Source organism: Phocoena sinus, chromosome 1, assembly GCF_008692025.1.
Source record: "Phocoena sinus isolate mPhoSin1 chromosome 1, mPhoSin1.pri, whole genome shotgun sequence".
NCBI lineage: Eukaryota > Metazoa > Chordata > Mammalia > Artiodactyla > Phocoenidae > Phocoena > Phocoena sinus.
In genome coordinates this window covers 176,651,890-176,679,461 of record NC_045763.1, presented here as the reverse complement: position 1 = coordinate 176,679,461, position 27,572 = coordinate 176,651,890, and the positions used below count along the sequence as shown (strand labels likewise).

Genomic DNA, 27,572 nt, shown 5'->3' with positions numbered 1-27,572 from the left:
CTAGAGGGCAAAACTGGTGGTTTGTTTGGCCTTCTTAATGCTTAAAAAAATAGAAAAAAATTCTATTGGTACATCAATATTCAGATGTCTGTTTATTCTTGCAAAGTATCCAGCAACAGTGGGTCAGCATTTCTGCATAGCAATGATTATCTGAACAGGAGCTGCAACTGTTAAGTAGGGCATGTGGATAATATTTGCAGGCTGTCACTATATACATTTTGAGGCACATAGAACTATACATTCACAGTTTGCATCACACAGAGGTTTAAGAATTCTTTTTTTTAAATTTATTTTATTGAAGTATAGTTGATTTACAATGTTGTGTTAACTTCTGTACAACAAAGTGATTCAGTTATACATATATATGTTATTTTTCATATTCTTTTCCATTATGGTTTATCACAGGATATTGAGTATATTTCCCTGTGCTATACAGTAGGACCTTGTTGTTTATCCACCCTGTATATAATAGTCTCCATCTGCTAATCCCAAACTCCTGGTCTTTCCTTCCTCCACACCCCTCCCCCTTGGCAACCACAAGTCTGTTCTCTGTCTGTGAGTCTGTTTCTGTTTCATAAATAAGTTCATTTGTATCATATTTCAGATTCCACCTCTAAGTGATATAATATGTTATTTGTCTTTCTCTGTCTGACTTACTTCACTTAGTATGATGATCTCTAGGTCCATCCATGTGGCTGCAAATGGCATTATTTCATTCTTTTTTTAATGTCTGAGTAATATTCCATTTTATATATATATATATATATATATATATATATGTACCATATGTTCTTTATCCATTCATCTGTCGATGGAGATTTAGGTTGTTTCCATGTCTTGGCTATTGTGAACAGTGTTGCTATGAACATAGGGGTGTGTGTATCATTTTGAATTATAGTTTTGTCCAGCTATATGACCAGGAGTGGGATTGCTAAATCATATGGCAACTCTATTTTTAGTTTTTTGAGGAACCTCCATACTGTTTTCCATAGTGGCTGCACCAATTTACATTCCCACTAACAGTGTAGGAGGGTTAAGAATTCTTAATTAAGTTTAGAATGAGAGGGGGTGTGGAGGGTGAGTAACACATGACTAATCTTTAATTTAGCTATGTACCTTAGCTAGGTATAACAGAAACGGCATCAAATCTGGGTGTTTTTTGGTTTTGTTTGTTTGTTTTACTAAGTTTGCCACCACTTAGCTGTGTCAATGTCTCTAAACACTTTGGACCTTATTCTGTTCATTTGTTGAATGAAGTCCCTTGATGGTCACTGAGACTGCTTTCAGTTTTACCATTTTCTGATTTTTTTAGTTGACAAGCCAACAGAAGTGGAGTATGAGACAGGAGAGAAACCTGTAGAGAGAGGAAGGAGAGGAAAAAGAAGCAAACCTTCTTTTTTGCATTGTCTCCTTTAATCTTTACAAACACATCCTGGGGTAGTTTTATTATCCCCAGTTTATAATAAAAAACAAGGATTTGACATTCAAGAACACACAGTAGAGGCAGAATGTGTGTCCTGGTCTCTTCGATCCTGAACTTGAATGCTTCCAACCATCCCTGTTGATTGGAGTGCCTTTCCTCCATGAAAACTGTATTGGTGGTACATCAACTCTGAATTATAGGGTGAGATTTAGAAGGCTGTGAAATTTTAAATGATAGAACAAACATGAAACACCTGGCATGAAACCAAGTATATAATAGGTGCTTAATAAATATAAATCCCATTCCCTTTTGACTGCCTTAAATAAAGAAAACCATTATGTTTGCAAATTTGACTGGGTGAATTCACAACCTTAGCTACTTAATGATTGAAAGAGTTAATAACAACAAAATGTGAGTTCTTTCCATGACAGAGGCAAATACTATATATCTGTATGTATGTATCTATAAGTATCTATGTATTTGTCTATCTAAGGACATATACCCCTTTGAGTTTCAAGAGTTGAGCTGGGGGCACAGCTTATTTGTCAAGTAATACAGTCACTATTTTATAGTCATTGAGCGGAATCAACCTAACTCACTGTGTGTCAGCAGAAGTCACCATAAAAAAGAGAATGCAGCATGAATCTTGGCATGGTGGTTACTAACCGACTATAAAAAGCAATATACTAGATCTCTTTGGTCTCCAAGTACTAACACAGACTGAAATAATAAACTGTTCCGTTCTTTGAAACCAGGAATGTCTTTGGGAATCCTGGAGCAGAAAAGAAAACATCTCTGTAAGCTGATGAAGCCCAAAGTGTTGCCAGATAGAATTAACTCAAGTAACATTGGCCACAACTGTACCAGTTAGCCTGTTTTTGCTATCACAAAACATATATTTTGCTTTGCCCTGGTAAGCTTGTGGCCTAAGAGAATTCATTTTTAGTGGTTAAGAAAAATTCTCAGAAACAAAGAAGACCTCCTGTTGAATGATAATGAATAAACTTGAATTGATGGCAGGTTGTAGGATGAAATGAGGCAAGGGCCAAGTAGAGATGTTGTTGGTTTGATGTGACGGGTGGTCCTGCTTCCATACGGAGAAGGGCGTGCAGAGAGAGAGCTCCCTGCCGCCTGCAGGTAGGCAGGGTGTCAGGAAAGCGGCGGCCAGACCACACACTTGTAGTGTGTTTGACCTCGCCCCGCACGCAGCTTGGGCAGAGGAAATTCGGAACCAAAAGGCCTCTCATTTTCATTGCCTGTTTCTATTTTTTTGGTCCTATAATGCGGAAAGAATTCTTAAGATTTAGAAGGGATAAACATCAAGAATTTAGAATTTTTCTGTAACTTTAAATAATTTACGGTCAGAGCACATCTAATTTGATAATACCCTACCGATGAGCCTGTGATGCCAAAGGAGAAATGCATGTGGTTTTATTTTTGTATTTCATTTAGCTTAAACCTAAAATGAAATGCGCTATTGTTTTTTAGCCCACGGAGGCCCCATAATCAATGCAAAATCCTACACCGCTCCCCCCGCCCCCCCCCCGTGCCCATCCCCTCCCCCATCACACTCCTCTTTCTCTTTTTGCAAAGATATGTGTTAACTGAACTAAAGATCTAAAGTACTTTACTATTCAGACAAGAGTATTTCTCACATGGTATGGCTATCACAAGGCTTTTGAACTAATTATTTTTATGGCTATAATTTCTATAATTCATGACTTTACAAGCCTGATGTAGGCACAAAGTGGAGAACTTTAGAATTAGAAGTTTAATGTAAACAGTGCCAAAGAGATAAAAGGAGACGATAGAACTTCAGCGGCTAACTGTTCATCCTCGTATACATTGGCATGTTTGTTATCAGCAATGCTACTCCCAAGTGTTCTGAGATAGAGCCACCAAAAGACAGATTTCTCAGGTTCAGGTGAGAAAGTGGATCTTGACCCAAGACAGCACATGGATGAGTTCTGTTTGGAGTGAATGTTATTGTAAGTGGCTCTTCGTTGACTAACTAATAAGAAGTAGAGTTGTTCCCTGTGTCTCCTCTGTTATCATTCAGACAAAATGGAAGCTGAGAAAGTAGGAATGTGGAATGTTGAAGATGATTGTTCTTTACTTTGTAAAAGATAAGATTTTACTTACAGTAAAGTGGTAGGTTAGGACAAGTAATAGGGAGTGAGGCCAAAGGCCTGTCATGCTGACGGGGCTATTAAATGCCCTCGTGGTAGCCAAGAGCCTCCAAGGCTGACAGTCTTCCTCTGGGAACTGTGATCATTCTTCTGTAGCACTGGAAATGAGGAAAGCCCTGCTGTGGGAAGGGTGTTTCTCTTCCTTTTCCCTGTGGGTAGTTGTGGGGTCAGAGCATCTGGAAATCAGCATTAGAGATACTTGAGCACACACTTCCCCAAATCATATTTCCTTAGTGCATCCCATTGGGCTTGGGGTGGAGGGGAGCTTATTCTCTATGTCAGTTCTAGGGTTTGGGAAAGGGGTCTGGAAATAAAAATTATGGACAAATTAGAAGTGGAAGAAGGGGATGCAAATACGTTTTGAACTTCGTCTGTGTCAAACACTGTGCTGTTCTCACAGTGTCTTATTTAATTTCCAGATGAGGACTGGGGCTCAGAGAGATTAGGGAACTTGTCTGAGGTTGCATAGCTGAAACAAGCAGAAGCAAGTTTGGGACCAATATCTGTCAGCTCTCAAAGCTTACACTCTCTCTACTTCATTGTGCTCAACAGAAAGAGCTGAGAGGCAAAACCATTCGAAAGGATCATCTTTCCCGGTTGGAAAATCAAGCAAGCAAGCAAACAGACTTGTTTGTGTCGTTTCATCTTGTATAACGGCTTTTGCTTAGACAGAGCTGATGAGCACGGCCTTCCCGATAAAGCTACCTCTGTCTTTGGCTTCTTGGAGACGTTCTTATAGTAAAGGGTGTCTGGGAAGATATGGAAGCCCCTGGAATAACTATTATCACAGGTATAGCTTTGCTTCCTGGGGCTGTGAGGTGACTTCTAGTTTGGAAGAGTGCCTGGGGTGATCATATACACGCGTACGCATTCAGCTATGTCTGTGTGTCACGTGATCATGTTATAGGTAAGTTATTTAGTAACCTTTGTATTTTAAAATATCTTAATCAAAAACTCCGGTTCTAAGTCTAGGATCCCATTCTGGGCCATAACTAAATAAATAGATTTTGAGGGTAGTGTAGAGCAGTTCTTCTCAAACTTCAGTGTTCCTAAGAATCACCTGTGAGGTTGTTAACAACACAGACTCTTGGGCCACCTCTGAGTTTCTGGGCAAGGACGTCTGCAGTGGCAACCGAGGTTTGCATGGACAGCAAGCCCTCACATGTGGTGATGCTCTGGTCCAGGGACCACGCTCGGAACAGGCCTGGCTGAGAAAGTGAGCAGGGCAGGAAAGAATAGTGACAAGTTCTGAACATTTTCTTTTTCGTATTCAGGCTTTGTCAGTTATGGGCATGAGGTTAGAATTCATACTTTTTCTTTGATGATTTCTTGATTCAATTCACTTCGATTCAGGAAATGATTTTGAGCATCTTCTCTGTTCCAAACATGGTACCATGCACTGTGGATGAAATTTAACCTTAATGCCTTTAAAGAAATAAATGCTAAAGCCTCTCACATTGTTCTAAGCTGGAGCTTAGAAACAGGTAAACAAATCTTCATCATAGTAATGTAGAGGAGGAAGAAAAATTAGAGATAATCTACGACATCTTCGCTTATGGATGAAGACATGTTCCAGATAAATAACTTGTCCAAGTTCATACAACTAATTGTGGACCTGGCCTGGAGTCTAAATTCTATATTTTTGATAAACAACTCAGAACCAAATTCTATGCTGGATTTTGAAAAAAAAAAAAGTTCTTTCTGAGAAATGTTGCTGAGATGTATCTTTTCCTTTCCATTCCTATTTTACCAGCTCTTATTACCTCATATGAATTATCACATTTGTTTCTTGCTATTCTACTTGCCAGATCTCTACTGCCTCTAACTCATCCTGCACCCAGTAAATTACTCCTTTCTGCCATGTTCATCGTAGATCCTCATTCTCTCGTCACTGGAACTGCAGGTTTTCTGCGCAGCTCTCAAGGACTTCTTCTACAGTCTCCACTTTGCTCTTACTGTTCCCCACCATGAACTTTCTGCCCAAGACGAGTCATTCTCACCCAGACATCATCAAACGCTGCGAATTCCTAACGTTCGCTCACATGGATTCACCAGTTTAGAAGGTCCTTCCCATCCCTCCCTTATATAGGGAATCAGAACAGTGTTGGCTTAGAGCGTGGTCTCTGATAAGAGACAGATCGTAATGGAACTGCAGCTGTGGCCCTTGGACAACCTAACCTTTCCAGACTTTCTTTGGTTTCTTCATGTAGGAATGGGGCAGCAGCAGCCACTTACTCATTGGTTTGTGGTGGAGATGACGGGGGTGGAGTTGATGCATGCAGAGGACTTTACCTGGTCCCTGGCATGAAGTGAGCACAATGAATATCAGCAGTTATTTTTAGTTAAACACTATTAGTCATTCACATGTGTCTCACTTTGTTTAATTTAACTTTTTTCCCAAATCCGTCTTAAATTTATAACTTCGTTAATACCACTTTGCTCCTAATGATCTATTTCCCTCTTTTTAAGAAAATATTATTAAAATTGTCTGGACTTTTTCTCGTAAGTGGACAGTAAACAATTTGATGATAGGGTCAAGAATCCAAACACTTCTCACTTACCTTCACTGCTACCACCCAGGCTAAGCCACCATGGCCTCTCCCATGCTGCAATTATAGCTTCCTAACTGATCTCTTCCCTTCAACAGTGACCCTGAGACACACCAGCTGGAATAATCATCCACCGTAAACAGATAATTTCACTTCTCTGGTCTCACTCCTCCAACGGCTTCTCACCTCACTAAAAGTAAAGATAGCGTTGTTCAAGGCTTCGCCAGACCCTCGCCCCTGTGCCCTCCTTCCCTCTGTGACTGTGTCTCTTGTTACTCTCCTCTCACTCTCTTTCCCAGGCACACTGCTCACCTGGCTTTTTCTCAAACCCACTAGGCATCTCCCCGCTCAGAGCTGCCACTCATGCTGTCCCTCCTCCCGGAATGCTGTTCCTCCAGATATCTACAAGGCTTCCTTCATCATCTCTCAGAGCTTTGCTCACACACCACCTTTTCAGTGAAGCTCTCGCTGGCCACCTAATTTAAAGCAATGACTCTCCCACTCATAATTTCTAGCAACCTTCCCTGCCTTATGCTTCTCCTTAGTATTTTTCAACATATAGCATATTATATATTTTTATATATTTTATTTATTGTCTGTCTCGATATAATATATATATTTTTACGTATTTTTTAACTGCTAGGACAGATAAGACAATCAATAAATATTTTTTCAATGTTTATATAATATTTAAGAAAAAAATCTTACACCAGTAAGCACAGGACTAGAGACCTACGGATACTCATCATGGTGATAGTGCCTCTGCCTCTTTGTGTGTAAATCCATATTGAGTTTTTTTACTTCTATAAACATGTCCTCATCTGGCCCATATTCATTTCCCATACATATACTGGGTGCTTAAATCTTTTATGTATACTGATATTATTTCATTTGATCTTCAAATGTATGCAAGAATGATATGTGTACTTACGTTATAGGAATTTACTCAATATATGGAATGGCCTCTATTGGATTGAGGATGAAATAGTACTTTAAAAAGTGTAATCTGTACCTTTCTTTAGAAACTGAAAACAGAAATCTCAATTACGAGTAATTATTAACATATAGAATCACTATTATATAGAGTAATGATTTATCCTAATTTTTAAAGTCAGAGAGATACACGTTTATGCCTAAGAACTTAGAGGATAAAACTGAAGTATCTTTTTAATTCCTGATTTTGTGTACTTGCCATTTCTACATTTCTTCTTCCTTCTTCTTGTACTTGTCTGCTTTTTTCTCTTCATTTTCCTCTTCTTCCTCCTTTACCATTTCCCTGTTTTCCTCCTGTTCCACAGATTATTTTATTTTACTTTTTCTTTTGGCCATGCTGCGTGGCTTGCAGGATCTTAGTTCCTGGACCAGGGATCAAACCCGCGCTCCCTGCAGTGGAAGCGCAGAGTCTTAAACCACTGGATCACCAGAGAAGTCCCTATATTATTTTACTTTCTAAGATAAATACTTATTCTCTCCCCAGGAAAAAATTTTCACAATGAATTAAATGCCTCTAGAGATCTGAGATCAAACTGATGGATCTATTCAGTGGTAAAGGATGGGATAACTCTGGGTGGATTGAGGGAATTCACTTTTTTCCTGGGCAAAACCAAAACAAAACAGCTGATTATTCCTCAATCCAATTACCAAATGTATGTATTCAGGCTGTCTTAAGTCTTTTGGGAGACACCAAAAAATATTAAAACTTGATCTTAGCCTGTAAGGAATTAATAACATATGGATATAATTAATATGTTAAACTTTAACCACAATTGATATTAAAATAACGAGATTAATTATAACTTTCACTCAAGTGCAAGTTCACTGCTTGATGCAAGTACTGACTTCAGTGGACCTGCTCAGGCTGCAGTGATCACGATGCTGGAGTTGGGTGTCTACGTGCAGTATCACCTTGCATTTGTGACCTGAGGGGCTCCCAAATGGTGAAACAATTCCCCGAAGCTCAAGTGGGGCTTCTTAAGAACAGAAGTAGGGACTCCTCTGGCACTCCTCTGATCTTACTAGTCCCATGTCCTCTATGGACCTAGAAAAATGACTGTTTAAAGTTTTATAACTAGTAAGTCCTGTGTCCTTCACACTCCTTTTGAGCTTCTGTCTACAGGTGTATTGAGTGTTGACTCAAGAACACATATGGGCAAGTCTTACTCTCACTTGAGCAGGGGTGTCAGTTACCGCAAAGGAGTCAGGTCCCTATATCTGTATGGACAGGCAGTGGTGAGCTTCCAGTAGACAGAGTGAGCAAATATCTATGTGATGGGATTTCAGGGCTGCCACGGAAAATATGCTACCCAGGAAAGTTCCATTGTGCTTTAAGTTCCATTGTTCACATCAGTGTCCTTGCCATAAGTCCTTGCCTTGTTAAATTGCACTTTTTGTGGGAATACTAGCATCCTCGCATCTCACCTATCACAGGAGGTTATGGTACCAAAACAGAAATTTCTATCTTGCCCAAAATAGCTCATGGAAATATAATCAAATGAACAAGTTTTGGAGAGCCTAAGAAAAGGAAGTCGATTATCTTTTTTACTTTTCACCTCAAATCATTCATCCCTTTTTAAAATTTTTTTTATTGGAGTCTAGTTGATTTACAGTGTTGTGTTAGTTTCAGGTGTACAGCAAAGTGAACCAGTTATACGTATACATGTATCCACTCTTTGTTTGCTCCTCTCTCCTTCTGACATTGTGGCATCACTATTTGCAGTTACTCTTGTTCTTCCTCCAGAGTGACCTCAAAATTTGCCCCCTTATATCATAGCCAAAGAGTCAATAAGCTGTGAAGGAAACAGCCCTGAGGAAAACTGATTGCCTTTAGGTACAGAAAAGGGAGTTCATTTTGATGGTAAAACTCAGTGTCCAGAGGGATCTGCATTAACAGTCCTCGGGTGGTAGTTAAGGAAGGATGGTCCAAGATGTGGTGTGCATGTGTGTGTGTGTGCACGCGTGTGCGTGTGCGTGTGTGTGTGTGTGTGTTAGGTGTGTGTGGGGGGAGGAAATGTGTGGGATCTAAAAGGATAAGAGTTAGGAAATAGTGGAGCTTGATTTGTGGAACCTCAGGAAGGCTGCCAATGACATTTATGTTGTTAGAGAGAAACTCTGGGACAGAATTCATCCTGGAATTTGGGGCTACAGGTATTTCAGCTCTGGTCAGGAAAAGAAATGCAAACACTGGAACACTGGTTTGGATATTACAGCTGATGCTAAGTCAATAATGGACATATTTAGCTACAAAGATTCAATGACTTAATTGTTTTTTAAAATTCATATTTGAAATAAATGTATGCATACGTACTAGTTGAAATTTGATGCAATATGTAATTTTTCACGTGCTGGTTTTTTTTTTTTTTCTTTTACGGTACGCGGGCCTCTCACTGTTGCAGCCTCTCCCGTTGCGGAGCACAGGCTCCGGACGCGCAGGCTCAGCGGCCATGGCTCACGGGCCCAGCCGCTCCGCAGCATGTGGGATCTTCCCGGACCGGGGCACGAACCCGTGTCCCCTGCATCGGCAGGCGGACTCTCAACCACTGCGCCACCAGGGAAGCCCTCACATGCTGTTTTTTAAAGGTATAATTTACACAGGATGAAATGCATGGATCTTGACCATTCAGTTCTCTGAGTTTTGACAGAGGTACACACCCATGTAACACCACCCAAAACAAGACGTGGCACAGTTCCATCACTCCAGAAAGTTGGCTCCTGTCTATTTCCAGCCAATGCACATCCACACCCACCTTCCCCAGACAACCATTTACTTATTTCAATCATCATAGGTTAGTTTTATCTGTTCTTGGACTTCATATAAATGCAATGATAGAATATGTATTATTCTGTATCTGGCTTTTTAAACTCAGCACAGTGTTTATGAGATTTATGCATGGTGATTGTATGAGTAGTCTGTTCCTTTTTATGACCGAGTAGTTTTCCATTGCATGACTGTATTAGTCATAGAAACAAATAGAATACGTATCTCTGTATCTCTCTCTGTGTATCTCAGGGTTCTCCAGAGAATGGAATCAATATATATAAAGAGATTTATTTTAAAGAAGTGGCTCATGCGATTGTGGGGAACTAGGCTATTACCCAGATTTTTCTTGAAATGCCCAATAAATATTTATTGTGTACAATATATTATGGACAAAATGTTGTAGAGATGGTACTTTCCTATCTTCTTCTAAAGAGCATTAATTATTGTTTTAGCAGGCAGTTCAATTACTCACTGAGAAGTTTGAACTTATGAAGGCTTGATTTTAGGCTTTATTAGGGCAAGCACATTTTGGTTTTTCCCTATTTCTGGGACAAGTTTCTTGGTCTTGGGATATTGTCTTTACTCCTAAGACATGGCACTTTGTGATGCCAGTGAAAACTCTGAGGTGGTTACAAGCCCCTCTTCTGATGAATTAAAACTCCAAACTCTGTTTCCTGTTCTGTGGGCAGCAGTTAAAATCTCCGGTCCACCATTTGAGCTGCCCTACTTTCGATTTCCACTGTGCTTCTGGGGCAAGCCCCCTATACCACAGATCAGGGCTCAGCCAAGGGTCTGAGTGAAGTTTTAGTCATATTTTGAGGCTATTTCCTCTGTGGCTCCCTCCTTTCTGGTATTTCTCTCCTTAATTTCTAGCTACTTTGGCAGATCTGAATTACATTCCCTGACATCTCAACCTAAAGAGACCATAGCTTTCTTTCTCCATAATGTTTCTGAGATGCATCCAGGCTGTGTGTATGAATAGTCTGCTCCTTTTTATGACTGAGTGGTTTTCCATTGTATGACTATATCTGTATCTGTATCTATATTGATGTCACCTATTTGTTTTAAGGAATTGGCCTTTTGCTTGAGTTCTACCCACCCTGCCGTAAACATTCCAGGAAGTGCCCTAATGCAGAGAGCCCGTAAGCATGGATGGCACCCAGTGCGCTTCCTTTTTCTCAAAGGTAGACTCCTCACCTGTTTTCTGCCTGCTTTTTGTTGTTGTTGTACACTGATGCCTTCACATTTTTGTTTATAAAAATGTCTGTTTTGAGTTTATGATTGTTATCTGTAGGACGATCAGTCCCACGCAGGTCACTCCACCATTAGGTTTCCAGAACTGGAACTTTTCTCTGTGTGCTTTTAAGGTATACTCTTTTTCTCTGGTCTTCAACAGTTTGACTAAGACATGAGTAGGTGTGAATTTTCAGAATTATTCTGCTTAGGGTTTGCTAAGATGTCTAGTCTGTGGGTCAGTCTTTCATCAATTTTTGAAAAATTTTGGCCATCATCTCTTCTTGATGAGCTACTTCTCTGTTTGTTTGTTTTGTTGTTGTTGTGTTTTTCAATTTTCTCTCTTCTGTTCTTGTGAAACGTCCATTATATGTATGTCAGAAAGTTTGGTATCACCACATAGATCTTGGATATTCTGTTCTTTTTCTTTACCTTTTTGTGCATCAGTTTGGATAATTTTAATTGATCTGCATTCAAGCAAATGGCTTTTTAAAATCTGCTGTGTCCAGTTTTCTGATTAGCCATTGGATAAACTTTTTGTCTGATGTTACATTTTTTTATTTCTAGCATTTATATGTGTTTCTTTTTCGATAGTTTCCATCTTTTTGCTGTAATTCATCATCTGTTTTCATATGTTGAATGCCATTTCTGTTAGATTCTTTATAATATTTATTGTAAATATTTTAAAGTCCCTGTGATAATTCCAACATGCCATCTGTGGGCTTCTTTCTCTTGACTATGTATTGTTTCAAACAGATCATTTCTTCTCACTTAGGAAGTCTCAAAATTCTGGATTTTATGATGGGATTGTGAGTAAAAGAACAGTAAAGACTGAAGTAATATTATTTACTACCCCCCTCCCCCAAATCAAGCGTCTTTTTTTCTGTCAAGCCTCTAGACTGGGCGGCTAAGTCGCTATAATCTGGTTAAAGTCAGCTGTCTCTACTCTGCCGTAGCTTCAGTAAATTTTAGGTCACCACTGGCTTCAAATGTTCTGAAGGTTGGATCGGGACTTTCCCTTTGATAGCACTTGGATCTGAGCCAGATCTCAAGGCTCTCATATGCTTTATAGCCAAGTTACTTTCTGCACTCCGGCTGCTAGATTTTTAATTGCTCAGAGTGCTCTTTATTTATTTATTCGCCCTTTTAGTTTTCTGACCCTTGGGAGATCTCTCTTCCTCTTCCTGCCTCACCGTCAAACTTCAGTAGTGATTGCTTGCATCCATTGAGAGCCTCAAGTGCCTCAGATGGACTTTTCTTGCCATGTCCCCAGTCCACAGCAGGCTGCTTCTCTTAGGAAGGCCCTATGTGCCTTGCCCTGTCCACAGCTGTACGTCCACGTGCAGGAAGGTCTGTGGGGAAACGGCGGGTGGGAGCAGACTTGCTCTGAGGCTGGGGCTCCTGGGGAATGCTAATTCATCACACCAGGCCTCACACAGTCATTGAGAGGTAATTAAGAGTTTGGGTAGTTTCTTCTTACTCTATGGTAGTTTCCTCCTTTTTCTACACCTTTCCTTCATGGAGGAAAGCAGTGTGGCTCACTTCTCTACCAGGAAGGGCTCAACACTTTTTGGAATTTGTTCCTTTAAGTTTCTTTCCTCAACTCTGATTATTTTTAACTATGTTTTTGTAGCTTATGCAATGTATTCTCATTAGGGCTGGTCTCCTGTGACTTTTTACACGCTTCCTTATAGCACAAGGCCCAGTTCAATTTAATGTCCCCTACAAAATAATTTAATAAATGCTCTTACTTGAGTGAAGTTAAGGTAAAGATCGTTTTAAATACATAAAAGATGAAGGTTGATTTTACTGAAGTTCTTTATGGTCAGGGAACATAATTTTGAAAAATCCATGGCCTAGTACAGAATTAAAAATTTGTTTTGATAGAGAGAAAAGGATGATAGGAACAGATTACTAAAACTTGTAAAACCAACAATGGTATTCTTTTTTCTTAAAGAAATATTTATACTTAATCTCGTTAAATAAGAATATATATTAAAACATACATATATATATATGCATGTGTATACATATACACTTACATATATACCTATACATTAAATTCCTTAAAAAGGAATATTTATACTTCATCCCACTTAACATTAACACACACTCAGTATAAAAAATCAAAAGGCATAGAAATATGTAAAATAGAGTTAGTATTTCTTTACTCTTACTCTTTAAAGGTGATCACTGTGGACTTTTTGTATATATATTTCCAAACTTTTAAATTATCTATATACAGAACTATCTAGATTTTAAAAACACAAAGTAGAAATCACATTAAGAATTGTGCAACACGATGTATTTTAGTTGACGTATACGGACAGATATCATTCCATTATGCATTTTCCTAACCAGTTATTTTCTCCAGAAAGCATCCCTAAGTATGGTGTGTTAAGCAAAATTTAAAAGAAAGTCTCAGTTATTTTATTTTTCCAGAGTATCACTTAAGCTCACCCAATTCTGTTCCTTACTGTTCCCATTTCCCCCGTTTCTCAAATGTCTGACACCCTGCACCAGCTAATGCATTTCCTTCCACCAGTATGCCAGACTGGTGAAAATATTAGCAATTACACTGCCACCTTGTGCCAGAGTCCATCTGAGCGCCACTTGCCATCCGTGAAGGGGTTCTCATTGCCAGCTGAGGAACAAGAGATTCAGCTCTAAAATCCTATCTTAGTATGTACTTTCTTAGACAACACATGGCAGTGATCGCTTGCAATAGGTTGGGTCTCTTGAGAAGCAAACCCTGTGATGGAGATTAGCATCCACGGTATTTATTAGGTAGTGCTCTTGGGAGTAGAAGGACCAGGGGTGAAGAGGCAGAAGCTGACCTGTGATCAGTCTCAACAGTGCCTTCAACAATGGCTTTATTTCCACGATGGGCTTTGGCAGCCTGGTGACCTTATGAATTGTCCTAAGTTGAAGCAGCGGATACCCTAGAAAAACAGCATGAAATAAACTCTACACAGAAACAACAGAATACATCACGCATAATCCTTTCCCTTTTTTAAATCAATGTTTTGAACCTTCTGGTAACTATCAAAGGTAACCAATGAGCACGTGCAATTTTTTTTGTATAATTACTAACTCATGATTTTACATATCTATAAGATCTGTTTCAGGCCTTTCCAGTCATTTCCATCGATGCTCAAACTATTCCACAAATTAACCAGTGGGAGCTGCTCTAATTGTTTCCTCTGTCTCTTTTCTTTGACATCTATAATCGTTGATAGCTTTCTTGCTTTTCAGCACAAGATGCCAAAGATCTATTCAACGTATTTTCCACTCAGACCTGGAATCAATCAGTTTCACAAGGAGGAAAATTAAGTTCTGAGACCAGAATCGAAGCCCCAGAAGTGGTCATTGCTATCGATTTGCTTTTGCTTCTGGAACCGCTCAGTGAACAGGTATTTACATAATATGTATTTTTAAAAAAGATAAATAAATGAAGTTAGGTGTCTTTGTCAGCTCAGGCTGCTCTAACAAATACCATAGACTGAATGGCTTAAACAACAACATTTATTTCTCATAGTCCTGGAGACTGGGAAGTCCAAGATCAAGGTGCCAGCAGATTTGGTGTCTGGTGCGAGCCCGCCTCCTGGCTCGTAGCTAGCCACCATCTTGCTGTAACCTCACATGAAGGAGAAGAGGTCATTTCTCTCCTGTCTCTTCTTTTGAGGGCTCTCTCTTGTGACCTAATTACCTCCCAAAAGCTCTGCCTCTAAATATATCACACTGGAAATTAGAGCTTCAACAAATGAATTTTGGGGGGAAACAAACATTCAGTCCATAACAATGAGAATGTGTATTTTTTAGAATAAGAAAAAAATTGTGTATCCAAAATGATATTTCTATTTCAAATGTATGATTACTGTGTATTAATTTATTTGGTTTTATGCTTTTCTTTCCACATTTTCTTATATTGAAAATCTTGGTGACATGACATACACCTAATTACTCGTTTGATTTATCCTAAACCGTACACATATAATAATTTCAAAATAACAATACCAATGTCTTTAATAATAAACCTACCGAATGCAGCCTGTGATTTATTTGTGGTAATTTTTATCCTTAGGATATATCTCCCTAGCGATGGACTGTAAAAATATTGCATTTTAATTATTCTTTTCCGTGTGTTTATGTCAACAATTTGTTATGCAATTAGATTCTTTTTTTTTCATTTTTTAGGAATTGCTTAGCTTTTTATTTCTGAAATAGCTATACTTTTTGATTACATAAGGCTTTTACAGGGTTCCCAAGTAAATATATATTTGGACATTCAGTTCCTTTTTCTGTTTCTTGCCCCATAGTAACCATTTTAAAATAGTTTTTGGTTTATCTTCCTACTGCTTCAAAACACAAGTAAATTTATACTTCTATTCCCTATTTGAAAACATTTTTTTAATTTGAAAATTAGAAGGACTTTAAAACATAGTCATATATTTGCATGACCTGATCCTATAGTTAGACAGCTATATCAGATAGAAGATTGATTTTTTTTTTTTTTTTTTTTTTTTGCGGTACGCGGGCCTCTCACTGTTGTGGCCTCTCCCGTTGCGGAGCACAGGCTCCGGACACGCAGGCTCAGCGTCCATGGCTCACGGGCACAGCCGCTCCGCGGCATGTGGGATCTTCCCGGACCGGGGCACGAACCCGTGTCCCCTGCATTGGCAGGCAGACTCTCAACCACTGCGCCACCAGGGAAGCCCAGAAAATTGCTTTATTTTGTACTAATATAGACTCAGAGAATAGGACTTCTAATTAGAAAAAGCAAGTATTATGAGTCTGTAAGGAAATGTATTGGAATATTATAATAAAAATAGAATATGTACTCATATTCATGCAGTGCTTTTCAGTTTATATAGCACCTTCACTATGAATTTATTAATTTGATTTTCACAGTAATCTTACGACTTTATCTCCACTTTACAAATCGGAAACTAAGGCCTGGGGACAAAAATGCTTTGTCCAAGGCCTTGCCAGTTACTTGTCAGCTAATTACTGACCGAGGTAGGGGAAGAATTCAGCCTGTCTGCCTCCAGTCCATATTGTAATGATGCTGCCTCTCAAATCACTTGCAAATATATATGGAACACTTGTGTCTTAGGCTGTGTCTTCTGTAGTTGTCGTAAGTTACTCCAAGTAAGTTTTCGAAGTAGGAAACCCTCTATTCCCTTTTTGAAGATTCACAATACAAAGCAACATTGTCAAGTCTCTGGAAATGTCTGTATTTTTTTGAAATCTGTGTTATGTTGCATTTTTAAATGTTTCCTGATTTCACAAGACCACAGAACACCCCCCTTGGGCACTGTCCCCCACCCCGAACTAGGCCTGAAAAGGTGTCAAAACAGTAAGACTTGTTATTGTTAAAAGCGTGGGTGAATGCACTTCACGGCAGCTTCAATAAGCAGTTATTTTCTTGACATAAACCATGCTTGAGAATTACATTTGGTTTAGATGGACATCTGTGATGTGTGGGAAGCCAAACTTTGAAGATCAATTGTGTTGTAATTTGATTCACTCAGTCCTTTAGCAACTTAACCAGGCCCTAATTAAAACAAAAACATTTACTGGTAATATTTTCCTCATAGAAAATTCACCCCTATTTAGTTAACAGACTAACAGCAGAATCCACAGCAGTTTAGAGTTGCTTCCATGTGTTCCTAGGAACGAGAAACCATGACAGAGCACGGCCTCAGCCGGAGTCTTCTGCATTTTCTTATCTGCAATGAGGTAAGTTGATGTGGAGATAAATGAGTCTGAGATACAAAGAAGTATTTACCCCTGGAAAATATGCTCTGCACTAAAGCAGAGGTGAGTACCAATGCAAGCAGAACGGAACATGTGGAGCTATAAAGCCTTGAGTTTTCAGGAAATTTATGCACAAAGTAATAAAGAATGAATACTACAATCACTTGATATAACAGGATATTCTTTAGCATCTCAATTTTTTGTTATTTTTATTATGATTATTTCAGGTCAAGTGACCTATTTTTTTAAGAATAGAGAAAATGCTGTTTTGGAAAAAGAGGAGGCGCTTTAAAACTTGGAGTTTTTTCTCCATTCTTTTTTTTTTTTTTTTTTTTCCCAGTATCACAATGTTTATTGATAGACACAAGTATATAAAATCAGGGCATGAACATGACTTGATAAATTAAGTAGACTTAATTTCAATACTATAATAAGAGGGACCAATTCAAATTCTCACCATTTGTCTCACACCCACAAAGACCACTTTAAGGGCATTTACGACCTCTCAGAACTGGTCAATTTTGTACAAGTAAACCCTGTTTCTTTTTAAAAGACTTGTGCACTTGCCCAGGCTCAAGGATATTAAAATCTAGCACATAAAGCCCAGTGTAGAAATACAGGCAATATACTATTACGGCAACAACCATCAATTACAGTTAAACAATTTTCTGTAACAACCAAATGGATAACCAAATATTGCAACAACTCAGGTATTACTGAGCAAAGTGCATTTCTACAGTATTCAGTGTTGCTATTCAGTTTTCTAACTTCAAACAGCCTATGATAACTGGCAGCAAAGAAGGTCCTTGCAATAGACTGCCTCTGCTTGAGAACTTATGATGTAATTATTGCATGCTGCTAATATACTATCTAAACATTAAAGATACTCCTAAAATATTTGATGGTAGACTATGATTAAGACTTTACACTACAAAAAAGCCTTATGCAGAAGGAAATCCTAACTGACGTGCTTCTGCTTTAAATATTGTGAAAACGTTACAGCGAGATGAATTTTCGCAGTGGTTAGGTCGAATGCAGTAACATCATAGCAGAAGTACGCTTTGCACAATTTAAGGCTTTGGCTGTTTTTTTTTAGCCAGCTTCTTCTTCTGATTCTTCTTCTTCAGCAGTTTCTAGCCAGGTTAGCCACTCATTCATGTGGAACAAAGCCTTGCCTTTCCCTGGAAACTCTTGGGTTATATCTTCTTTCCAAGCCAAGAAAGCTTCTCCTTCAATAACCTCCATGTCATGGAAGTGAACAAAACAGCAGAGTAACATGCCTTTAAGGAAGTTGCTATTGTAGCAGTGCACCTGAAGAGCACAGAGGGCACTGACTTGTAGATCAACGTGAACATGAAGAGATTTCTGCGTTACTGGCTTGAAGGAAAGAAGCAGTTGTTTTTCCTGCTCTAACTGTTCTGTGGAAGGAGCAGAGGAAGAATCTGTTTCATCACTGGGTGGGTTTACTTCACTAGAAATGTACTGTAAGAAGCTAGTCATTAAGATGTTCACAAATCCTTTATCTACATGAAGTTTGGGAGAGATGTTCTCTTTAATCCACTTACATATGGTTTGAGGAGATGGACCCAACTTTATTTGCTTTAACAGTTCCTTCTCCAATTTGAGGAGTGGGAATAAGAAACTCAGTTCCTCTCCTTCCAAGGTCTCCAACATGCAGTCCTTATTCCGATCAATTTCTGGGAGCATTTTCTGCATATTGACCTTGCTTTGTTGGAAAAGCTCTGTTAACCATTCTCAATCTTGTAATTTAGCTAATTACCGAAGACAGAGTAAGAACAGAGGAAAATGGGTGCCACTTTCCAGTGGTTGAGCTAGTTCTGAAATGCTCAGCAGCTCTGAAATGATAGCACGAGCCGCAAACTGTGCTAAATATGATTTCACCAAGGGGATGTCAACCTCCAGTTTGCGGCACTGGTCCAATACATTCAGGAAAGACTGCATGAAGTTGTCACTTGTGGCCATCCCTTCCTGTTTGAGGAAACTGATCAGAGAACTTGCTTTTTCTTTATCTTCATCACTTCTGTCGAGTGACAGGATGATTACTTAGGTTAACATCTTGGGGAGAAAGTGTTTAGGAGACCTCATCTCTCTTACACCACTGACAGCTTCGTTTGCATTTCCACTATTCAGATATTCGGTTACAACAGTTTCGGTTAGTTTAAGCAGCTCTTCCTTTGATGGTGGTGGCTTTTTACTGGTCTTGGTAGGCTTTTCCTGAATAAGTGGTGGATTACTTTTGAGCCCAAGCTGAGGTGTCTGTCCCAGCGGTGGTGTCTGAGTGCGTGGTGGTTGTGCACTAGAAGGAATCACAGTTATCTGGGGCTGAAGCTTTGGCACTTGATTTTTATTCATTAGGAAAGACTGAGCAGGCCTCAGGCTAATCTCATCTGCATTAAGCTGTCCTTTCTTAGAAAACAGAGGTGGCATATCCTTCGACTGTCCTTGCAGCTGGGATAAGAGTCCCTGACTCTGGTTATGGGACAGCTGGCTTAGCCCCTGGCTTTTCATAAACTTGCCTCCCATCTCCCCAAACTGCGATTGTGTGGGAGGTATGATGTGTCCCCCATGGCCATTGAAGAGTTGATTTGAACGATGACGCCCCATGGTGGGTAAAAATCTGTCCTGGATAACTCCTGGACCAGTACCGATTCCGCTACCTGGCATTTGTCCAAACATAGCAGCAAGTCCTCCAAGTGGGTCCCTATCCATTTCCATCCTGGGTGGCACGAACGGTCCCTCCAGAAAGAAGTCACTTCTCATCCCTTGAGCCATAGGAGCAGGAACAAACACTCCTAGATCTTTTACTGCATCTTGACGGATTTGATTGATCGTCTTTGGTCCACTGTCAAGAAAAGCCTTGCGAGGAACCCAGTGGTGTTCTCTCAACTCTGTGGTATCCTGCAGCAGGAAACGAATCCTCGCCGGCAATTCCTTACTTAACATCAAGGAGCACATTCGGGCAAAGTACTGATCCATTAAGGACTTGGTTCGTTCCTGGTCTAACCTAGGTCCCACTCTCCTCATTATCTGACAGAGGCACTCCAAATCCTCTCCCGTATCTTTGAGTTGGACTCTCTTCTTTTTTTCCAAAAGTGTTTTGATGCACTTATGAAGGATAGATTCATGAATAAGATCAAGCTTTCCAGGTTCTCCAGTGAACTTGATGTTCCCCAGCATCTTGGTCTTAGCAATGGCTCTCTGTTCCTCCTCCTCGGGGAGGAGGGGATTTTCACGCTTATCACAGACATCAACATTTCTGGTTCGGTTTTCAAATTCCTCTTGTAATTTGGAAATTAGGAGGCGTCTGAATGTCGTGCTTTGCTTCTGTCCTGGCTGACCCTCTGCTGCTGGGCCATCGAAGTTTGGTGCATCTTCTGCCAATCGCAGACATAGCTGAGCATACAGTGAGCTATATACTTTGGCTCTTCTAGGGCTTTGTCCACAATCAGCAGTATGACCCCTTTAAGGATGGGTTTACACTCTACACCCACACTGAGGAGCTCAAGGCGTAGCTTGTCAAACTTCTCAGGAGTGAGCTTCCAGAGTATGCCTCTTACTCTCCTGAAGATTGCATCCTGTCGTTCTTTTTCATTTGCGGAGTTGTTTGCTGTGGAGTCGTCATCTCGTCTAGTGCTTGACGCAGGAATCCATTTCTGCGCGTTTTGCCCTGGCGTCCTCCCCGGGGAACTCGCTGTTGCCAGCAGTCTTGGGACAGTGCTGAGGTGCCCCCCTACTTCCTCCTCCGCCCGAAGAAGCACTGGAACGAGAAGCAGCCGCTTCTACCATCGCACTCTCCGCTTCGGCGGCTTGACAACGAAGACTCTTCAAAAGAATAATATTAACGGATGGGGTGGGGAGGGAAGGGGATGGAACAAATGAAAAACCTTCACCGAGAACTCAGCAGCTGCCACTGCAGCTGCCGCCTCAGGATCCGGTTGTGGGGACAGGGAAGGGAGGGGGAGGGGAATGGAAAACAAAAGGGGGAGGGAAGGGGGAGGAAGGAGTCGGGACTGGCCCGAAACTCTCAGCTCAAAAGAGTCGCTGCTGCAGCCACCACCTCCATAGAGCTCCGGCTCGCTGCTGGCCTCCATTCTTAATTTCTGAGAAATTTCCTTGAGAATTTAAACTTTTTTTTTAAGTTTTTTTTTTTTTTAAGTACAGTTACATATAGACGTAGAAAAAAATCTCTGGGGATTTGTATGGCCCTCGGGGGGCTAAATTGAAAACACTGTTTTCTTGGATGAGTTCTTAAATACAAAGGGGAATTAACTGCAGTATGGGTTTTTTCCCCAAGGTAATGTTAATTCACTCATTCATCAAAGACCACACATTACTGTTTACCAAGTGCTCTGGAGTCTGATAGGCCCTTTGGGAAATACAGTCCAAATGTAGAGAATTCAAGGTTCATGGTCGCTGCTGTCAATTCGGTGGCATTCCAGTGGGATGACAAGGTACACAACTGTGATAAGATTAGTATGAATACAAGGGGAGCAATGAAGTTATTCGTTGTGATGAAGTACTGCGTGGATTTCAGACAGCTATAGGAACTTTGGAGAGAGATATATATGCCTGGAGGAGTATAGTAGAGACAGTTTTTGTGGTAAGTGTGATACTTGAGTTGAGCAGTGAACAAAGGAACCCTTGGGTAGCAGGCGAAGAACAGAGAGAAGGTCCTGTTCAGGTGGGCTGTGTTAGCAGCGGCAGGAGAAAGTAACCCTCCACCCCCACCCCGCGATAGAGTCTGGGGTTGAGTAATAGCAGAGTTTGTGTGTAGGATGCATGGAGAGAAAGTTCTAAGGGAGAAACACATGACTGTTGATGCACCAAGAAGGACACATTTCATCTGCGTAGTATTAATGCTCAGAATGTTTAAACTGAGTCTAACTATTCAAATTGTAGCACATTCTGGAAAACCACTGTCCTGGACCTTTAAAAATGTCAACATCATGAATGACAGACAAAGCTGGGAGACTGTCCCAGATTAAAGGAGGTTGAAGAGACATGACATGTGTGACCCTAGATTGTAGCCCAGAGAGGAAAAGTAAATTAAAAAAACCAAGGACGTTATTGGTATAATTGGGCAAATTTGAAAATGGATGTGTATTAGATAATGGCATCGTATTACTGTTATATTTCCTGAGTGACATAATTGTATTATATAGGAGAATTTCTTCATTCGTAGGAGATTTGCATTTAGGGATGAAGTGTTATGATACCTGCAAGTAATTCTCAAATGGTCAAGAATAGATTCGTACACACACACACACACACACACACACACACACACACACACACAGACGAGAAACAAGTTCAGCAAAAGCTTAACATTGAGGAATCCAGACAAAGGGCCTATGGGTGTTTCTCTTACTATTTTTGCAACTTTTCTGTAGATTTCAAAATTTTCAAAATAAAAAGGAAGGGGAAAATAAATTTTCTGTGAACATTTGGATGTTCATAATTTTTTTGTTTTACAACTTCTTTTATTTACTTGATACTCATTGAACATGTTAGTAAATGACCTCAGGGCTCTATCACTCGGTTTGTGCTGGTTATTTTTGTGGAAACATTTGCTTTATAATCATCATTAACACATTTTAATGTAGTGTGAGCGCATTGTATCCCTGAAAATGACTGGATAACTATGTACCATCTTTTCCCCCTGGAGTGATGGACTCATGTGACACAGCAGGCTTTTCAAAGGGTCCTAATCCTCACCACCATTATAAGACAGCTTCTTATAAGCATTTTACTTTTTTTAGGTGTTCATGAAATAGTGTAGATTGATTCGCTATGAAATAAATAATCAATACCTTTTTTTTTTTCTTTTTTCTTTCTTTTTTTGCGGTATGCGGGCCTCTCACTGTTGTGGCCTCTCCCGTTGCGGAGCACAGGCTCTGGACGCGCAGGCTCAGCGGCCACGGCTCACAGGCCCAGCCGCTCCGCGGCATGTGGGATCTTCCCGGACCGGGGCACGAACCCGTGTCCCCTGCATCGGCAGGCGGACTCTCAACCACTGTGCCACCAGGGAAGCCCCCCTATTTTTTATATATGTATTGTATGCCTATAACTTGGCCAAGTGCAATTCTTGCCTTCAGGGAATGTGTACAATTACTGATAATACATGCCTGGCCAGTTTACTCCAGGGCATGTCAGGCAATAGGGGATGATGATTTTTATGTGCCTCAGGAGTGATGAGAAAAGTGGTGTGATTTTTCTGATAACAGTGAGATTTTGGAGAAACACACCTGGATGAATTGCATTGAGGCCAAAGATTTGGGCTGTTCCCAGGGAATTATGGCTTCCAGAAACTGCCAGTAATGGGTAATTCTCCTTATTTAGGGCTGTACTGAGTGCCTTCCCCTTTAATCATTCCATCCGAAGAGCTTGGGCCATACCAGTTCTTTGGTAACGTGGTCTCTGCTGGCATCTGGAAGGAGTCACTTTTTAACAGGCTTTCCATCTGCTAAGATGATTAATGATACTTGCTCAAACGGCTAGAGCTGTTTTTCCTAGCAGAGTTTGTGGGCGTGTGCTGACTCATGCAACCTCTGACCTCATGTCCCCATTGTGATCTGGAGCATGTACTTCCAAGAGGACTGGTCAGGTGACTGCCAGGCTATACCCATGGAACAAAACCAAGTTAAATGTTGCACAACCTAAAAACTTGGCTGTGGAAGTGCCACACTCCAAATTAAAATCCATCCCTTTTTTTTTTTTAATGAGAATTATCAGTTCGTTTCATCTGGTTTTACCTTCCATGGGGGAAGTTAGTATTAAGCAAATTCATCTCCCCATTCAACAGGGTCCAAATAATGCAGCCACAAAATTAAAGCAACACGGGCACTATTGTAAACTGAAATCATGGTTCACTTTACAATGTAAACCTGATAACCAAAGAGAATTGATCAGAAGGTGGATATGGGGTTCATTTATTTAAAACATTCAGAACCCTGATATCCCCTAAATTAGGATACAGAGAAATACAAAACAAAATAGTAAAACAACAACCACAAAACGCAATCGTGAGGAAAGTTTTCACAGGATGAGATTTCAGGAGCTAACAGGTGGATCAAGTGTTCTGTTGACTGCAGAGCGTGTGGTGGACTAGACATGGCCAAGCTGGGGTGCCAAAGCTAGAATTGTAGCGAGTGCATTCTAGTGTGCTCTGAGATCGAGTATCACACACCAAAGAAGATAATAGACATGGAAGGTTAGGAAAGGCAAGGTCTAATGATGTAGAAGAATGATTTTAATCTACACAATATTACAAAAAATTATTAAAGGATTTAATTTCAGAATGAAGATACTGGGAACTTAAGGCTGAATAATTAAAACTGATTATTTCCAACTCGCTTTCCATACTTATTGGAAATTTATAATGAAAGGTATACACATATATTTTAAAAGAAATTCTACAAACCAATGTTAGATATTGGAAAAAGAACAGCAAATTAAATCCAAAGAATATAAAGGGAAGAAAATGATATGATAGCATAAAAGATTAATGGAACAGAAGAAACACACAATAAAAGAGATTAATAAAGTCAAACTTGCTAAATTGAAAAGATTAATAAAATTGCTGAACCCTTAGCAAATGTGTTTGATGGTGAAAGATTGAAAACCGCCATCATATCAGAAACAACGCTAGGATGTGCCGTCACTCCTTTGTGTCCTAGTATACTTGGAGGCCCCAAGCAACGCAGTAAGAAAAAGACAACACTTCAATGTTAGCACAGTAGGAAATAGGCATTATTTGCATAAGATATAATCAAAGTTTGAGATTTTATACATAAATAGTATCAACTAATAAGAGAATTTAGCAAGTGTGCTGATTCTAGCCAGTGTACAGAAATCACTGCATTTGCATATACCAATAACACAGGTAGAAATTAAACTTTAAGAACAAGATACTATTTAAGGCAATATAAATAATCCAAATACTTAACTCTAGGTGCAAGAACTCTATGTAGAACATTGTAAAATATTCTTTAGAGGAATTAAATAACGATCTAAATACTATTGAATTCATGAATTGGTAAGACTCAATCTTGTAAAGGTGGTAATTTTAAGAAAATTGATTAATACTATTCCATCAGAACCCCGGCAGATGTTTGTTATTTTGGGGGTCTGGTTTGTTAGCTTCAGTGTGTGTGTGTGTGTGTGTGTGTGTGTGTAAATTGAAAAAGCAGTTTTCATTTTGAAGTTGGGAGTCGATTTTTCTACAAGTCTCACACTTTTTCCTAGTGTCTTGAACAATGTGTAAAGCCCAAGCACTGCGCCAACAGCACCTAATGGTAAAATGGGCCCGTTTATGTATCCCCAGGTCTCCATATGCCCAGGTGCATGGTATGCTCACTATGATACGACAGTGTGCTTCTGCTTCTATTCTAATGAGTCATTCGCTGCTTAATTCTCTTCTAAGTTAAGAAATCCATGCATGTGTCGTTGAGTGGTTTTGCTTTAAAGTTTATATAGGTCTGTGGTGGAAAATTGTGCTTATTAATTTTATGAAACTATTAAGTTAAAACAAATACATGATACTTTAATTGGAATTTGTGTTCTTACATATGAAGCATCATTATTCTACTTTCTTCATTGGTTGCTGCGACAGGAGAAACTGTTTGAAAAATATGGCTTCTACCCACATTCAAAAAGCAGATCAAGACTCTACTGCTTTGTCTGGTAAGTACTGATTTTCCACCGTGTTTGTCTGCCCTCTAGTGGTTACAGAGCAAAGTCCAAAGAAAAATTCCACAGGTCAGAATCAGATGATTTAGTTTTGAGAAACTATTATTATTATTATTTTAGTTCAGCCTGGCTCTCTGTGTAACGTATTACTACATTTAGAAATCTGGGACAGGTCAATAGCCTAGACATTGGCATACACTTGTACAGTGCTGTTATATATGGTGTTATCAAGTATGCAAGATTTTTAGTTCAATACTAAAAGACTGGTATCAAAATAATTTATATGTTGGTAAAAAAATAACAGTGGAACCCAGTCAAAATGATAATTATAGATAAAAGTTTTGAACGCTTACACCTGGTGCTAAGCACTTTCCATACGTGATCTGATTTTATCTACACAGCAATTATGGAAGCAGGTCACCATTTTACAGATAAGGAAACGGGCTTAATGTGGCTAAGGTCAAATATATGACATCACTTATATGTGGGATCTAAAAAATAAAACCAACTAGTGAATATAACAAAAAGGAAACAGACTCACAGGTGTAGAGAACAAACTAGTGGTTACCAGTGGGGAGGGGGAAGATACAGGTAGGAGGTTAAGAGGTACAACTACTAGGTATAAAATAAATAAGCTACAAGGATATATTGTACAACGCAGGGAGTGTAGCCGGTATTTTATAATAACTATAAATGGCATATACCCTTTAAAAATTGTGAATCACTATGTTGTACAACTATATAATATCGTACATCAACTATATATCAATTTGAAACGTTTTTAAAAGGTCAAATATAAACCATAATAATAGCTAACATTTTTAAAGCAACTTTTAAGTGCCAGAAACTCTACTAAGCACTTTGTATGTCTGTATTAGGCAAGGTTCAGGGTAGGAAACAGAAGCCTCTCCAGAGATTTAAAGTGGAAGTGGGTAGAGACAGAGAGTGCAGCCCTTACAGTCAGGGAAGGGCCAGGGAAGCAGGTTCTCGGGTGGCTGGGATGCCCGCCAGGATGACACAGGCCCAAGGAGCTCCCACCTCTGAGGTTGGCCCCGACATAAGGCCACAGGTCTCACAAGACTGAAAAATCCGGGCAGTGGACTGGAACTCCGCTGCAGGAAACCTCTGAGTTCTGACACCTTGCTTGCCAGCACAGACGGCTGAGCTGCAGGGACATGGCCTCTCGCTCCTGTCCAGCTTCTGCCTCCGGCGGACAGAACACAGCTCACACCCAGAGCCCCTGCTGCCAGGGAGTGGGCCTCCCTCTTCTGGCCGCGGCGGACCAGGAAGTAGCATGGGAAGGGGTGGGGGTGGACATGGGGGCAACTGGCCACATCACACACAACGTCTTGTCCGTCCAGTCCCCACAGAGGCACATATTTTCGCTTCTGCATCTTGGAGATGGGGAGTAGAGGCACCAGCAGGTGACACCATATGCTGGAGCATCAGGGTAGGAGGCTGTGCCTCTTTCCTCCCGAAGTACAGCACGTCCCACTCTCTTGATGTGACCGCACGACGTCAGCGGTCATTCCAGGTTAGGATAACGTGGAAACGGCGCCCCCTACACAACACGTCATTCTTCATGTTTCATCAGGATGAGACCCAGATTCAAAGAGAAGTGAAGTGAAGATGGTGCCCTCCTGCTGTCTCCTGAGTGAGTTGACTGCCTGGGCTTGGGATAAAAAGACGTAAAATCAAAACGCAGCTCTCGGGGGCTTCCCTGGTGGCGTAGTGGTTGAGGGTCCGCCTGCCAATGCAGGGGACAGGGGTTCGTGCCCCGGTCCGGGAAGATCCCACATGCCGCGGAGCGGCTCGGCCCTTGAGCCATGGTCGCTGAGCCTGCGCGTCCGGAGCCTGTGCTCCGCAACGGGAGAGGCCACAACAGTGAGAGGCGCGAGTACTGAAAAAAAAAAAACAAAAAAACCCGCAGCTCTCCTGCTCACGTTCTTGCG

General features: G+C 40.3%; 1 protein-coding gene across 4 annotated transcripts in view; it reads left to right on the top strand.

The window, feature by feature from the left end:
• LOC116750941 overlaps positions 1-27,319 on the top strand; it is a 300,839-nt gene extending 273,520 nt beyond the window's left edge. For 3 of the 4 annotated variants that reach the window (XR_004349173.1, XR_004349179.1, XR_004349177.1), the window contains one exon: positions 14,407-14,529. Coding sequence is in view for 1 of the 4 variants with exons in the window: in XM_032626421.1 (XP_032482312.1) it covers positions 10,988-11,102; positions 14,407-14,564; positions 16,828-16,893; positions 25,544-25,614; positions 27,215-27,242 (438 nt within the window). In the remaining 3 variants the exon portion in view is untranslated. Of the gene's footprint in view, positions 1-10,987; positions 11,103-14,406; positions 14,565-16,827; positions 16,894-25,543; positions 25,615-27,214 lie in introns of those variants that run through there. The other variant, XM_032626421.1, reaches the window with a different exon arrangement.
• The last annotated feature ends 253 nt before the right edge of the window (positions 27,320-27,572 follow it).